Source organism: Protobothrops mucrosquamatus, unplaced genomic scaffold (genome assembly GCF_001527695.2).
Source record: "Protobothrops mucrosquamatus isolate PMUCROS unplaced genomic scaffold, P.Mucros_1.0 scaffold2331, whole genome shotgun sequence".
NCBI lineage: Eukaryota > Metazoa > Chordata > Lepidosauria > Squamata > Viperidae > Protobothrops > Protobothrops mucrosquamatus.
In genome coordinates this window covers 164,623-180,432 of record NW_015388414.1, presented here as the reverse complement: position 1 = coordinate 180,432, position 15,810 = coordinate 164,623, and the positions used below count along the sequence as shown (strand labels likewise).

The window sequence follows — 15,810 nt, the reverse complement described above, 5'->3', positions numbered from 1 at the left end:
AAATTTCTCGCTTAGCAACGGAAACCTCGGGCCCAACTGTAGTCGTAGCTCAAGGATAAACTGGGCTTTAAAGAGGGGGGGGCGCCACCTGATACAGGCACAGCTACAAACCCCCAGCTAAGTCCTGACCATATTCAGTTCCCCCCCACCCACCAGACAAGGAGGCAAACAGCTTCGGGAAAGGGCCTCTGCCCCCCCCCAACTCCATTTTAAAGAAAGACCCTCCCTCCAAGGTGGGTTGCCAAAGGGGGGGATTAAATCTGATGGCCTCCCGTCGCAGCTGCTGGAGAAGGCGGCTTATTCTTCAGAGGCATTCCAAACCTGTGGCAGCAGGTCCTTCCCTGTAACTTAAGACCTGGGCCTTAGATTTTGGCTCGGTTCATCTGCAAGGCCATAAGTGGGGAGGGGAAGGGAGGGGAGGGCTGGGATGGCCGCCCCCCCAGGAAAGGCTGAGCTCCCTCTGCAGAAAGATCCGCACGAGCTTCCGGTGCGGCGAGCGGTGAAAATAAGCAGGCGTAGTAAGGAAGGGGAGGTCTCTTTGTGGGGAAAAGCCCCTGCCTTCAGGGAATGGACAGGGGGTCACTCCTTACCTTGGACCCCCCCCCCTTTGCCAGCCACTCCCCCCCCCGGTTCCCCACCAGAGAAGGGTTCAACGTACAAGTCTCTGTACTGGTCAAAGGCGTTGTTGGCCTCCACTTCGAGTTTGCGCAGGCGAGCCGAAGGCATGGCGCCGTCTTCCAACGGCGGGTCGTACTTGTTACTCCAGGGTGACCTATAGAAGGAGGGGAGGGGGGAAAAAAACTATGATTTTCATCCCACATCAAAAGAGTCCCCCCCCCGCCTCCCGATGTTGCAGTGGCACAGAGAACAGACACAGCGCAGATGTCAACGCTGCTAATATTGAATATTCTTGCTTTGACAAAATCTGCAGAACTGTCTGGTATTTTTAGGGTTAATGCAGATGACAGAGAAAAGGGAGGGCTAATTGGAAGATGTGACCTGTGACTGCAAGATAAGGGAGGGGGGGGTGTTAGCAAGAAAAGTTAAGATGCCAGCAAGAGGAATTCAGATTCTGGCACAAACCTCCATGATTGCCGTTAATTTATAACACTTTTAATAAAGGCTTTAGGATAAACATGCCTGAAAGTTCTTTGAAGCGTTTAATGAGTCGGAACCATGACATCATGCCAGAATCTGAATTCCTACTTGGGCAGGGGTCTATGGTCTGGCCTACGTGTGCAGGAGGAGGAGGAAGGGGCATGGGCTGGGCTCTGTGTGTGTGTGTGTGTGTGTGTGTGTGTGTGTGTTGTAATTGGATGGGAAGAAAACCATTTCAACTGCATTAAAGCCAGCCAGCCAAGAGGGGAGGAGAAGGGAGAGGAAACCTCCCACGCCCCATTCAGCCCCTCTTTGGACGCTTCTCCCCTTAAATTCAGTCCTGGGAAGCCAGACCCATTTCTGATGTAGGGAAGGAACGAAGGGCAAATAGGGGGGAAAAAATTCCCCATCAAATCCTCTTCCATGTGCCGTCAGCATGAGGGAGGTCGATGGCCCCATTGTTGCTCGGTGGCTCTTTTAAAAGAGAGAGAGACCGTGTTAGGCCTGGAATTATTATTTCTTTTTTAACCAAGCTGCCAGTTGCTGCTTTCAATTAGCTGCCTGTGCTTGGGCTTTTAATGATATTATTGAAGCGCTTTTTAAGGGACAGAGTTCATTCTTTTACTGTGAGTTAAGAACGGCCGCTTGTATCTGGGCACGGGGAAGCGCGGACAAGTGTCGGCTTGTGTCCCCCGTTATCCCATCTCCTTTAACCAAGTAGAGATGTGCAGCTAGCAAACACACAAAACGCCCAGCGTGGAATGCCAGAGCTACACAGCCCTTTCCTGGCCTGCAGAAAACACACACACAGATCGTAAAAAGGATAAGAAGAACGCTGGCGGAGGCAGTTAACTTTATCCACCAGAAATCCACACCGTTACCCCAAAAAGTGCCTTTATAGCAAGCAAGTGCTCAAGACACGTTTCGGGGAGAGGGTGCTCTGAGGAAAGGCAGATGGGGGAGCCCCCGTGGGAGGAGAGGACCTGGAGCTGGTCCCCCGTCTCTCTTCGGTGTCTTGTTGCAGAAAAGTCACGCAGCCTCTTGGAAGCAACACACACACACACACACAACTGCAGAAGTGTTCTGGGAAGGTGATTAAAGGCGAGGAGGTTATAGGAGGGGGCTGGCTTTCCTCCTCCAGAGGCTGCAGCTGCTGACATTTCCCAGATGTGTCTCCCACAAACAGGCCTTGTGGAGGTGAGCAGGGCCTGTCTGGCACATGGGTGAGGAGGAGAGGTTACCAACTTATTGGATGTGACCTTGCAACCATTTTTTCACACTGACAACCGTTGCAGCGTCCCCGTGGTCACGTGAGCGAAATTCGGACGCTTGGCCACCGACTCGTGTTTATGACGGTCACAGAGTCCCCCCCCGGGGGGTCACATGACTGTTTTGCAACTCTCTGATAATCCACTTAACAACCGTGTTATTAGCTTAGCAAAGGCAGTGATTCCCTTAACAACGGGAGGAAGGTCGTAAAACGGGGCAAAAGCCGCTCAATGGCTCCCTTGCTTAACAACAGAAATTTTGGGCTGGATGGTCAAGGAATACCTGTACTACTGGGAGTAGATATTTAAGGGCCTCTCATCTCCAGAAAACTCCTACAGGCTGCTACATCTGTGAACCCTTCGGTTAGCAACGTGTGTGTGTGTGTGTGTGTGTGTGTGTGTGTGTGTGTGTGTGTGTGTGTGTGTGTGTGTGTGTGTGTGTGTGTGTGTGTGTGTGTGTGTGTGTGTGTCATTCAGCTTGCAGCAAATGACAGCTGGGTGACCTTGCAGCGGTATCTCAATGCTGCTTCTACTTTCAATTTTCCCCAAGCAACCCCTCCCTCCATGAAGAACAGCTGCTGGCTCAGGAATTCTGGGAGTTGAAGTCCACAAGTCATAAAAGAGCCAAGGTTGCCTACCCCTGGACTAGTCTACAGAAATGAAGAAACAGAAGTGACGTGATAGCAGTCTTCCAGTATTTGAGGGGCTGCCACAAAGAAGAGGGGGTCAAATTATTCTCCAAAGCACCAGAGGGAAGGATGAGAAACAATGACTGGAAACTGACCAAGGAGAGAAGCAACCTGGAATTAAGGAGAAACTTCCTGGCAGTGAGGACAATTAACCAGTGGAACAGAAGTTGCCTTCAGAAATCGTGGGCGCTCCATCACTGGAGGTTTTTAAGAAGAGACTATACAGTCACTTGTCTGAAATGGTACAGTTTCTCCTGCTTAAGCAGGGGGCTGGACTAGAAGACCTCCAAGGTCCCTTCCAGCTCTATTCTATTCTATTCTATTCTATTCTATTCTATTCTATTCTATTCTATTCTATTCTAACTGTGGGTCCACCTGCCTTCAGGCAGAAGTCCTCCTGGTGTGGCACGACCTTCGAGAGCGCAAACCCATCAGCTAATGGGTAGCCCCTCAAGTTACAGCCACGACTGAGCCCCAATTTTATGCTGCCAAGCGAAACGCTCACTCAGTGAGTTTTGCCCCATTTCATGACTCTTCTGGCCACGGCTGTGAAGCGAATCGCGTCCTCACTGACTTGGAAGGACGCAAAAGGGGAATCCCGTGAGCCCGGGCCACCGCAATACCGTCATAAATAGGAGTCAGCTGCCAAGCGTCTGAACTTGGATCACGTGACCACGGGGATGCTGCCACGGTCATCAGGGTGAAAAACGACCGTAACTCCGGTCGCTAAATGTACTGTTGTAAGCCGAGGGCTATCTGTACTTGCCCCAAACTCAGAGGAGCAGGCTAGCCGTGTCCTGTGGAGAGAAAGGAAGCCTGAGCCTTCCTTACCTGTAGGAATCGCCATCCCGGTTGTAATCGCAGAGGAGATAGTCCTTGCCCACCACCTTATCGCGAGCGATCTTCAGAGGCTGGTCCACGGAGGACAGGAGGTCTTCACAAAGGCTGGGAACCTAAGGAAGGAGTGGGAAGGGGAGACAGGGAATGGGTGACCGGTGTCAGGACTCTGGGCTTCCTCATACGTGGCTCTCAGGCTGAGCTTACCTCCACCACCTTGGGCCCATCCAGCAAAAGCAGCGCAGAAGATCTGCAGAGCCCTCCCCCCTTTCTCCGTTCAGACCTTCCTCAGAAATCCCACTCCCCTCCTAGTGTGGTTTTGTTTTGTTTTTTTGAAAAAATGTATTAGTTTTTGTGGGGTTAAGGGCAGAATGGGGTTAGGGTTGGGATTGGGGTCTAGGTTAGGGTTGGGGTCAGGGTCAGGGTTGGGGTTTCCCTGGTAACATTTTCAATATTTAGCAAACAGCATATTGTCTGGGTACATATTTAAACAATAATAGTTATAGTAATAAGTGATAATAATGAATATGGTTAATTTTCTTAGGCAATATTAGTTAATGACTCCATGTCATTCCTTCTTGCTAGTATGCATTCAAAATTACATATCACCTTCCTTTCTCTCTAAACCGTTTTTCTAGCCATTGATAAAAATTATCCCATGTTCTAAAGCAGTGGTTCTCAAGCTTGACAATTTTAAGGCGTGTGGACTTCAACTCCCACATGCCTTAAAATTGTCAAGCTTGAGAAACACTGTTCTAAAGTAAACTGAACTTTCTTTCTCTTTAATCTCTAAAGTCAGTCTATCCATTTCTGCGCACTCTGGAATTTCTTTTAATTAGTACTTCTTCAGTTGGTAAGTTTTCGTTTTTCCAATATTGGGCAAATACAATTCTTGCTGCTGTTAATACATATAATATTAGATATCTGCTCTCCTTCTCGTAGTTGGCTCCTATTATTCCTAGCCGAAACAATTCTGGTTTAAAGTCTTATTTGTTTTTTCAGTCATCTTCTCCAACCATGAATGTATTTGAAGACAAGCAGTCTCACCGCCACGGTGTCAGCCTCCCAAAAACCTGTTGGGGGAAGAACGGTCTGGTTTGGTAACCCCCCCACCCCACCCCACCCCTGGGAGCGTCTCGCTGTAGACAGGGCTGGCCTTTTGATGAGGTTAGCGCTACCATTCTGGACGGCTCTTATCTAAACTGGGTTTCAGGTTTGGCTTTGATCTCGGATGACGGGAAGGCAGATAAAACGTGTTTCCTTTTAAGAGAGAGACGAGCAAAGGGCAATTTTTCCATAAAAGACAGCCAAGCGATGCCATTTTTTTCCTCTCTCTCTCTCCCTCTGGCTTTTAGTTCACAAACACGTTCATAAAACTTTCCCACCAAGGAGAACAGATCTATTCAACCTTTTCGCTGGTATTACCCTTCATTCTGATCTCTGACAGTTTAGCTCAGGATTAGATGTTCCTTCTGCTATCTCGCGTATAAAATGCTACCTTTAAAAAAATAATAATAACCCAGTCCAAAAAATACCAGGCATCCTCCATCAGCATAAGAGGTCCCCAAATAAGGCAATCTAAGGGACCGGTTTGGACAAAACTCAGCTGCTGATAAAAACAGGATCGCCAACATCCGATAACGGATATGGCACAAGAAGAAGAAGAAGAAATAAGGAAATAGAACTTTTTCTGCAAAACCAGGAAGAGACAAACACAAAGAAAGTCCAGTGGCCCAATTCAGTGGCCTTCTCAATATCTGAAGGGAAGAATACGGTTTTAAGTCTGAAAAGGCCGATGCAGTTATTGGCACACCCTGCATTTCTCTTCTGCACAACCACACCCTGTTGTGTCCATGGAGATTGTCCGTCATCCAGATCATGGTTGTCCCAAAGGTGCTTTTCCAACAGGCCACTGGACTTTCTTGGGCTTTTGGAGAACTGGAGAAGCTTCTTGGGATGGGAAGGGAAACGTTTTCAAGAAAGAAAGAAAAAAAACAACAACCAAGAACGTCCAGTTGCCTTTGGGACGTGCACAGACAAGGGGCAAACGCAACTCCTGTCCCAATAAAGGGGGCCACTCGTGTGGTCTTGCACAGCTCCACTGTAGGCATGTTTGCAGATGTGTCTTACAGCGTCTGCTCCTTGCCAAAACTTGCTGTAAAGCAATTCCTGGAAGGGGAGGGGGCAAGAACCTTTAAAAAATGGTAAATATTTATAATGGAAACCTAAGAACTGCTAAGAGAATAAGCTGACCGTGAATGGCAGCTTAATTTTTTCCACTAGCTCAGGATCAGGGTGGAGTTTAATAAGCTCTCTGGGCAATCTGCCAACCATTGCTAGTTAAAGGGGGGGGGGATTACCTGTTCTTTCTTTTTTTTTAAAAAAAAGAGAGGTGATATTGCTGAAAATACATACGCACAGCTGAAAGAGTGAAAGGCAAGTCATTTATAGGTAAGCCTTGAGCTACTAACTCTAAAATTTAGCCTATTATTCAGCTAACCTCTCTTTCACATACACTCACACATACTTGCAAAGAGATGCATTAACTAAACCAGGGGTCTTCAAACTTGGCCCTTTTATGACTTGTGGACTTCAACTCTCAGAATTCCTCAGCCAGGCACACGTGCCTGGCTGAGGAATTCTGGGAGTTGAAATCCACAAGTCATAAAAGGGCCTAGTTTGAAGACCGCTGAACTAAACACTAATTTCGGACGGAAAAAAAAATCCTAAATCTAATATTTGGGCCTTTCTTTAAGAATAATAATAATAAAAAAAACCATGATGATGGGTAACGGTTCCCTCTGTCTACAACTTCGCAGAGAAGTCAACAGTTTGAGTAGACAAGGCTGGTACGTTTGAACAACTAGGAGACGTGGTCAAAAGCCACATTCCCACGTGAGCGTCACCTAAAACCAAGGAAGCTTCATGGTGTCTCCATGTTATTCCCTTAAAGTAGGGATCTTCAAACTAGGCCAATTTAAGACTGGTGGACTTCAACTCCCAGAATTCCTCAGCCAGCGTGCCTGGCTGAGGAATTCTGGGAGTGGAAGTCCACAAGTCTTAAATTGGCCAAGTTCGAAGACCCCTGCCTTAAAGCCAAGGAGATCCCTTTAAAAGGTTCTCTTCCTCACCGCCAGCTTTTTTGGGGGGAAACAGGTGAAAAAGTTGCTTGAGGACGAACTACTTATTACACTTACGCTTTGCTGGTCTGAGGCATTCCTATTAATATTGTGCTGACTGAAGTGGTCATCAAAGGGCCAAGAGCAGGGGTCTTCAAACTTGGCCCTTTTATGACTTGTGAACTTCAACTCCCAGGCTGGCTGGCCGAGGAATTCTGGGAATTGAAGTCCACAAGTCATAAAAGGGCCAAGTTTGAAGACCCCTGGTTGTGGACTTCAACTCCCAGAATTCCTCAGCCAGTATGCCTGGCTGGGGAATTCTGGGAGTTGAAGTCCACAAGTCATAAAAGGGCCAAGTTTGAAGACCCCTGGTATAGACTCTCCTGCTTGAGCAGGGGGTTGGGCTAGATGACCTCCAAGATGTCCCTTCCAACTCTTTATGTTCTAGCTCGGGGGTCTTCCAACTTGGCCCTTTTATGACTTGTGGACTTCAACTCCCAGAATTCCTCAGCCAGCGTGCCTGGCTGAGGAATTCTGGGAGTAGAAGTCGACAAGTCTTAAATTGGCCATGTTTGAAGACCCCTGGCCAAGAGGGTCCACATTGCAAAGATATCTTGTGGGTGGTTATCCTGCCTTACGGATGGATCCCATGAACCCTACAGGTGGGGAAGGCCCACCCTGGCCTCAGACCACCCCAACACCGGAGACCAGCTTCCTGTAAAGACCCGGCTTTCTGGGGATGAATGAGGCCACTATTTGGGATGGCCCTGCAAAAGAATGGCTACGCGCTGAAGGGAGATCAGGCAGAGACAAAACGGAAGACAAATTGGAGGAAAAGAAAAGAAAAGGAAAAAAAAACCCAGAGCCTGCGATGCCTAACAAGAGTCTCTTTGTCCCCCCCGGCCACGCTAGGCTAGCTGAAGTTAATGAACCAGGTACAAGGACAGAGTTTTAATTAAAAACCGGGCCATCTTTCCAGCCAGCGAGACAAGCGGCCACCTGTGTACAGTCAGAAACCCAACACCTTTCCCGAGCAGCTGGCCGAGCCTTCGCTTCCTGCTCCAAAGGCCAGTCGGATGAGTTCATATTCATGCAACTGGCAGGATCGAGAGGGGATGTGTGTGTGTGTGTGTGTGTGTGTGTGTGTGTGTGTGTGTGTGTGTCAAACCAGGTCTTGGGGGACAACAGCCAGCCATGGGAACTTGTCCCTTTTCAGGGCTCCGGGGGGGAGATTTGAGGGGTGCTTCCGGGATCCGGCTTTGGGCAATGCAGTCCCCGTGCCCCAACACGGATCCTGGAGAGAAAACGTCAGAACACGAAAGCCCAGGGAATGGAATTTGGGTCGATAACCGAGGTTGTGGGGAGGGGTCTCCTGTAACTCAGGTCTCTCCGGATGTGTCGCACCTTAAAAGTGAACAAGCCACCTGTTAACGCCTGAGAGCCTTTAAGAGGGTTGAATGGGAAGTTTCTGAAGCCCCCCCTTTAGGAAGAAAAGACCCCAAGGTGAGAAAGGCAGAATTATGCCTGGCAGGATGAAAATTCAGACGCTCGTGGAAAAGGGCTTTTCCATCCTCCGTTGACAACAACAACAACAACAATAATAATATAAAGTTGGAAGGGACCTTGAAGGACATCTAGTCCAACCCCCTGCTCAGGCAGGAAACCCTATACACCATTTCAGACAAATGGCTGTCCAGTCTCTTCTTCAAAACTTCCAGTGTTGGAGCATTCACCGCTTCTGGAGGCAGGTTGTTCCACTGGTTAATTGTTCTAACTGTCAGGAAGTTTCTCCTTAATTCTAGGTTGCTTCTCTCCTTGATTAGTTTCCATCCATTGCTTCTTGTCCTGCCGTCAAGTGCTTTGGAGAATAGCTTGACTCCCTCTTCTTTGGGGCAGCCCCTGAGATATTGGAAGACTGCTTATCATGTCCCCCCTCGTCCTTCTCTTCGTTAAACTAGACATCCCCAATTCCAGCAACCGTTCCTTGTATGTTTTAGCCTCTAGTCCCCTGATCATCTTTGTTGCTCTTCTCTGCACTCTTTCTAGAGTCTCAACATCTTTTTTACATCGTGGTGACCAAAACTGGATGCAGGATTCCAAGTGTGGCCTTCCCAAGGCCTTGTAAAGTGGTATTAACACTTCAAGTGGCAGAGTAGATCTGTCTGATCTTCTGTGACGGCCTCCTGACGTCCGTTCCGAATGCTCAGTCCTCACTTGGACTGAACAGAACCATCAGCAAATTAAAGGGTTATCTGGGAAACGGGGCCCTTAACCCCGTAACTGCAACAACAGTTTGGTGTTTAACCCAGTCTTCACCTTTCTGCCACAAATGCAAAGGGCGAACGGGCTGCATTCTTTCCTGCTCGCTGCTTGCAACCGACTGTAAAAATATGTGCTTCGTTTGACCAGCTGTGAGGGAGGGATTCAGAGGCTGATCCAAGAAGATCTAGTGGAACGGTCTCGGGGAAGCTGTCCAGCTCCATTATTATTATTATTATTATTTTTAAAAAGGTGGCTTCTGTTCCAATGCTTAGCTCAGCCTGTCTGGGTGCATTTGTACTCAGAGGTCCTAAGATTAATGGCTTGATGGTAATCTGAGGCTGTTCGTTTTACGTGGAAAACTGGCTTGGGTTGAAGGAGATGAACTTAGTTTTGGCCAAAGCCAACATTCCTCCTTTCAGGCCAAGGACCCCCAAATTTGGGGACACACCCCCCCCCCCGCGGTCGCTGCAGGATGGGAGACCCAGCAAGTGCCCCCATTCAGAAAGTCACTCAGAAAAGGAGACCAGATCCAGCAAGGCCTTCGTTTTGAAATCTGCTAGCTGACCGTTGAGGCGCTGAAGCAGTGTTTCTCAACCTTGACAATTTTAAGGCGTGTGGACTTCAACTCCCAGAATTCCACAGCCAGCTATGCTGGCTGTGGAATTCTGGGAATTGAAGTCCACACGCCTTAAAATTGTCAAGGTTGAGAAACACTGCGCTGAAGCATGGAACACGTGCAACCAGGGTTAGGGTGAGGGTTTACAAGGCTGGGTTTTAGAGAAGTACAACCGGGAGGATCTGCAAGACTCTTCCTCGGGACCAAGTGGTGGAGCAGTGACTCAGGCAAGACCCACAGCCAAGGGTTCCTCGGCTGCAGGGGAGAAAAACGGGTGGCCTGCACACAGACGCAAGTCCTGAACGCTTCCGAGCCGGGTCCTCAGCTTCCTGTCTTTTTCCTTCTTCTTATTTACGCAAACCACAGCCAAATTGCAACGCTGTCTTGTTAACCCACACACACACACACACGTATAGCAATAAATTCTGCGTGCGTGTGAATCTGAACGGCCAGGACAAAATGGCCTGGAGTTTTAGCCATCTCTCTAAAGGTCCCGCGGTGCACAGCGCACTTTCTAAATTCCTCCACTGCCCCATGACACCGAGCTGCCTGCTCAGCACTCCTTAGGGCTCCTCTCCCAGTTGGGGAGACCGTGCGGCAGGCACGGTCCTCAGGCAGGGCTTGGGAGAGACCCTTGACTGACAGGAGCGCTAATGAACTCTAATTACAAACGCAGCAGCCCGTGAAAGCCATAGAGACGAACGGCTGGGCTAATGAGCGAGGATGGCCATCCACCTGGGGTTTGGGGAAGGGGCGCTGACCCAGAAAGGACCCCACCCGCCTCCTTTGACCTGCCCTTGCATTTCACGTTCAAGTTAGGCCTTCTCCCCGGTCAGCACAAATCACATCTGGCAAGGCCATCCACAGCTGCCCCCAAGGACTCCGGAGACCAAGGACCCCAGCAGGCATAAAGCCTGACCTTTAGGGTCCTGGCTAAAGGACTCTGTGGGAGGGAGGGGGGGCTTTTTTTTTGCTGGACAACCGCAGCAGCCTTCCTGAAATTGGGAAGAGCGGAGAGATGCACGGCCGGCCCTGGTGGTGGCGTCGCTCAGACGGGTTAAAACGGACGTTGCAAAAACCAGCAGGGCTAAAGAAACACAGAGCAATGAATTGTGCACCTCTTGCTCTTTGTCTTTAGTTAAGCACAAAATAATAATAATGAAGGAGGAGGAGGAAGAGGAAGAGGAGGAGGAGGAGGAGGAGGAGGAGGAGAAGGAGAAGGAGAAGGAGAAGGAGAAGAAGAAGAAGAAGAAGAAGAAGAAGAAGAAGAAGAAGAAGAAGAAGAAGAAGAAGAAGAGGAGGAGGAGGAGGAGGAGGAGGAGGAGGAGAAGGAGCAGGAGGAGGAGGAGGAGGAGAAGAAGAAGAAGAAGGAGCAGGAGCAGGAGGAGAAGAAGTAGTAGTACTACTACTACTAGTAGTAGTAGTAGTAGTAGTAGTAGTAATAGTTGGAAGGGATCTTGGAGGTCATCTAGTCCAAGGTGGGCTTTGTGTGCTGTTGTAGGTGAGGCTTTGGACCGCCACCTCAAATGTGGCTCACTCAAATGGGGGTCCCCACGGGATTTTGAATTCTCCTGGAGGACAGAGCCCCCAGGGGTATGAAATCTAAACAAACAGAGCCAAGACACACACACACTCCAAAAAACCCAACCTCGTTCTCCAACCCAAGCAGGGCCAGACAAGCCACTCTCAAGTAGAACGACAGTTTTAAAGCGGTGGGGAGGCTCTGGGGCAAGGGTCTTCAAAGTGGCCCACGTTTGAAAGACCCCTGCTCCGGGGGCATCTGTTGAATCTACTGGACCTCCAGCAACTTCTGCAGAACACGGAAAGGGCCCCATAGGCCTACTCACCAGATCAATCAGGTCACTGAGGTTTTTCTCGATCTGCTGGGGAGGAAGACGCCTCATCAAATCCAAGGCACAGTCCAGCTGCTGTTCACTCTGGGGGGGGGAGGTAAAGAAAAGACAAAAAGGAAAGTAAGTTGACGTACAACAAATTTAGGAAACATAAAAATCGAACTTAAGGACCGATCTCATAATCAGCCATCAGACAGATGCTGGGGTGGAGATGGGGGTCTTGAGTGCGAGAAGCCAGGATTCTGGCAATATGGCGTGCCCCCTTTGGGCACCCGGATGACAAAGTCCATCCGTCCTAGGATGGGGGTCAACGGTGGCCAAGCTCTCTGCCAAGTGGCGATTCAACCAGTGCATATGGGCAGGAACTTAGCAGGATAGGCTGTAGGCTTACTTTTTCCGAGGTTTTACCAGTGTATAAGGAGCAAAATGGAAAAGGCCAGCGCATAGCACAATTCTATATGTGGTTAAAGGAGTGGTGTAAAGGGGAAGGCTTTGGTTATATTAGTCACGATATCAGCAGCTGGTCCAATGAAAAAATGTACAAAAGAGACGGTTTGCATCCATCCAAGAAAGGGACTGAGTTACTCGGCAATAAATTCACAGATTCTCTGGAGGAATATTTAAACTAAACAACGGGGACAGTGAGTTAATTGACACAGAACATCCCTGTCCCCGGCAATCTAAAAATTATAGGGCTATCAGTGCATGTAACACAGATGTGTGTATGGACAAGAAGATCAACCGCGCTGTCAAGCAAAATCAAGCTTTTAACAGCGAGTGCTGCACAAAGCGCACTAACGAAACAGGTGGTAAGAAAATAGGATGGGATATGGAGTACCACTGAAATTAGGAGCGCCTAGGTTCAACACACTCAACTATACATTCCCAGGCCACAAAAGAAAGAGGGAGCTGCAGCATCACCCCCCCCCCAAAAAAAGTGCAAAAGAAAACACAGGGCCAACCAAGTGAAGCACAGTAGATCCCCATTAAGTGAGCCAGAGTGGAAGCAATTTCACCAGTCAAAAGAAACAGACAACTTTTTATCCAAGCCTTTTCTAAATTGGGATGCGATAGGAAAGGAGTAGACAACGGGGACAGTGAGTTAATTGATACAGAACATCCCTGTCCCCGGCAATCTAAAAATTATAGGGCTATCAGTGCATGTAACATAGATGTGTGTGTGGACAAGAAGATCAAGCGTGCTGTCAAGCAAAATCAAGCTTTTAATAGCGAGTGCCCCACAAAGTGCATTAACCAAACAGGTGGTAAGAAAATAGGGGAAACTCAGGCACCACACAGGTTATGTAGAAAGTAAACACAGGGTCAGTCATAAAGGACTCAAATGTCCATACACCAATGCACAGAGTATGAGCAATAAACAGGGTGAACTAGAAATTCAGGTTAATGAGAGCAGATATGATATTGTTGCCATTATGGAAACTTGGTGGGATGAAACCCACAAATGGAACACATAGCTAGAGGGATTTAAATTATTTAAAAGAAACAGACCAAACAAAAGAGGAGGTGGAGTTGCTCTCTCTATAAGAAATAACTACATCTCTACAGAAATAGAGCACAACAATGATGAAAACTGTCTTGAATGCATTTGGGTGAATATAAAAGGGGGGGGGGAAATGACATTGCCATAGGTGTATGCTACAGGCCGCCAAACCAAACAGAGGAAATAGATAAACTTTTTGCTAGTCAGCTAACTAAGGTATGTACCAAGCACATCACAATAGTAATGGGGGACTTTAATTACCCTGACATCAACTGGAAGACAAACACTGCACCAAGTGGAAGATCAAACAGATTCCTGACAAACCTAGCAGACAACTTTGTCTCCCCAAAAGTAGAGAAGGGAACTAGGGGATTAGCCATATTGGATCTAATCCTCACTAACAGAGATGAAATGATAGAAGGTGTTGAAGCCACAGAAACCTTGGGGGGAAGTGATCATGCAATACGGGATTCAACATTATGGAAGCACAAGCAATAGAACACAATCAAACTAGAGTCTTGGACTTTAAGAGACCTAATTTCAATAAACTTAGAGAGGGCTTGGGAAGGATTCCATGGATGAGAATCCTCAAAGGGAAAATTACTCAAGAAGCTTGGGAAATTTTGAAAAGTGAGATAATGAAAGCCCAGTCTAGCACAATACCAACAAAGAAGAAAAATAACAGCTCTCAAAATAAACAAGCATGGCTGCATAAAGAACTCTCTGATAAATTGAAAGATAAAAAGGACAAATATAAAAAGTGGAAAGAGGGGCACATAACTAAGTCAGAATATCAGCAAATAGCCCGAGCCTGCAAAGATGAAGTGAGTAAAGCTAAGGCTCAAAATGAACTAAAGCTTACAACCAAAGTCAAAAATAACAAAAAAAAGCTTCTTTCAACATGTAAAAAATAAGAAAAAAGTTAAGGAAATGATTGGTCCATTAGTGGGGGAAAGTGGCAAGAAGGTGACAAGCAACAGGGCGAAAGCAGAACTATTTAACTCGTTTTTGTCCAACCTATCAAAACAAGTGCCATAAAAAACAGATTAGAAACACAAGTTAAGATAGGCAAGAAAATGGTAAGTGAGCACCTGTCCAGCCTAGACGAGTTCAAATCACTAGGACTAGATGGATTACACCCCAAGGTTCTCAAGGAACTGGTAGATCTCTGAACCACTGAACTGTATTTTTCAAAGATCCTGGAGCACTGGGGAACTACCAGAGGACTGGAAAAGAGCTGGTGTAGTTCCCATCTTCAAAAAAGGGGAAAAAATAGATCCAGGAAACTACAGACCTATCAGCCTGACCTCAATACCTGGGAAGATTCTGGAAAAGATAATCAAACAACGAATCAGCAAACACCTAGAGGCAAACAATTAATCACTACTAAAAGCCAACATGGGTTTGTCAAAAACAGATCATCCCAGACAAATCTTATTGCATTCTTTGACCAAGTGTTAAAATTAGTGGACCAGAAGAATGCTGTGGATATAATTTACTTGGACTTCAGTAAGGCATTTGATAAAGTAGATCACAACCTACTACTTGATAAGATAGAAAAATGTGGGGTAGACAGCATCACCACCAGATGGATCCATAGCTGGCTGACCGGCCGTACTCAGCGTGTGGTCCTCAATGGAACCGCATCTACATAGAGGGAAGTGTGTAGTGGGGTGCCCCAGGGCTCTGTTCTAGGCCCAGTGCTCTTCAACATCTTCATCAACGATTTGGACAAGGGGATAGATGGGGAATTCATCAAATTTGCAGACGACACCAAGCTGGCAGGAATAGCCAACACTCCAGAAGACAGGCTTAGGATACAGGAGGATCTGGACAGACTTGAACACTGGGCGCTATCTAACAAAATGAAATTCAATGGTGGAAAAAGTAAGGTTCTACATTTAGGCAAGAAAAACCAAATGTACAGGTATAGTGTAGGTGGTACCTTGCTCAATAGTAGTAACTGTGAGAGGGACCTCGGAGTCCTAGTGGACAATCACTTAGATATGAGCCAGCCGTGTGCTGCAGCTACCAAAAAAGCCAACACAGTGCTGGGCTGCTTTAACAGAGGGATAGAATCAAGATTACGTGAAGTATTAATATCAGTTTACAAGGCCTTGGTAAGACCACACTTGGAATATTGCATCCAGTTTTGATCATGATGTAAAAAAGATGTTGAGAAGAGAAGAGCAACAAAGATGATTAGGGGACTGATAAGGAATGGTTGCTGGAATTGGGTATGTCCAGTTTAATGAAGAGAAGGACGAGGGGGGACATGATAGCCGTGTTCCAGTATCTCAGGGGCTGACCCAAAGAAGAGGGAGTCAAGCTATTCTCCAAAGCGCCCGAAGGCAGGACAAGAAGCAACAGATGGAAACTAACCAAGGAGAGAAGCAACCTGGAACTAAGGAGAAACTTCCTGACAGTTGGAACAATTAACCAGTGGAACAACCTGCCTCCAGAAGCGGTGAATGCGCCAACACTGGAAGTTTTTAAGAAGAGACTGGACAGCCATTTGTCCGAAATGGTATAAGGTTTCCTGCCTGAGCAGGGGGTTGGACTAGATG

General features: G+C 47.5%; 1 protein-coding gene across 1 annotated transcript in view; it reads right to left on the bottom strand.

Moving 5' to 3' along the window:
- Nucleotides 1-638: 638 nt before the first annotated feature.
- The window catches only part of LOC107295422 (F-actin-capping protein subunit beta-like), a gene marked incomplete at its 3' end in the record, with an annotated part of 31,689 nt that continues 16,517 nt past the window's right edge, over nt 639-15,810 (bottom strand). The window contains exons 2-4 of the mRNA XM_015824737.1: nt 11,737-11,826; nt 3,887-4,008; nt 639-772 (exon numbers count right to left, since the gene is read on the bottom strand). Of these exons, the coding sequence (XP_015680223.1) occupies nt 639-772; nt 3,887-4,008; nt 11,737-11,826 (346 nt within the window). The remainder of the gene's footprint in view (nt 773-3,886; nt 4,009-11,736; nt 11,827-15,810) is intronic.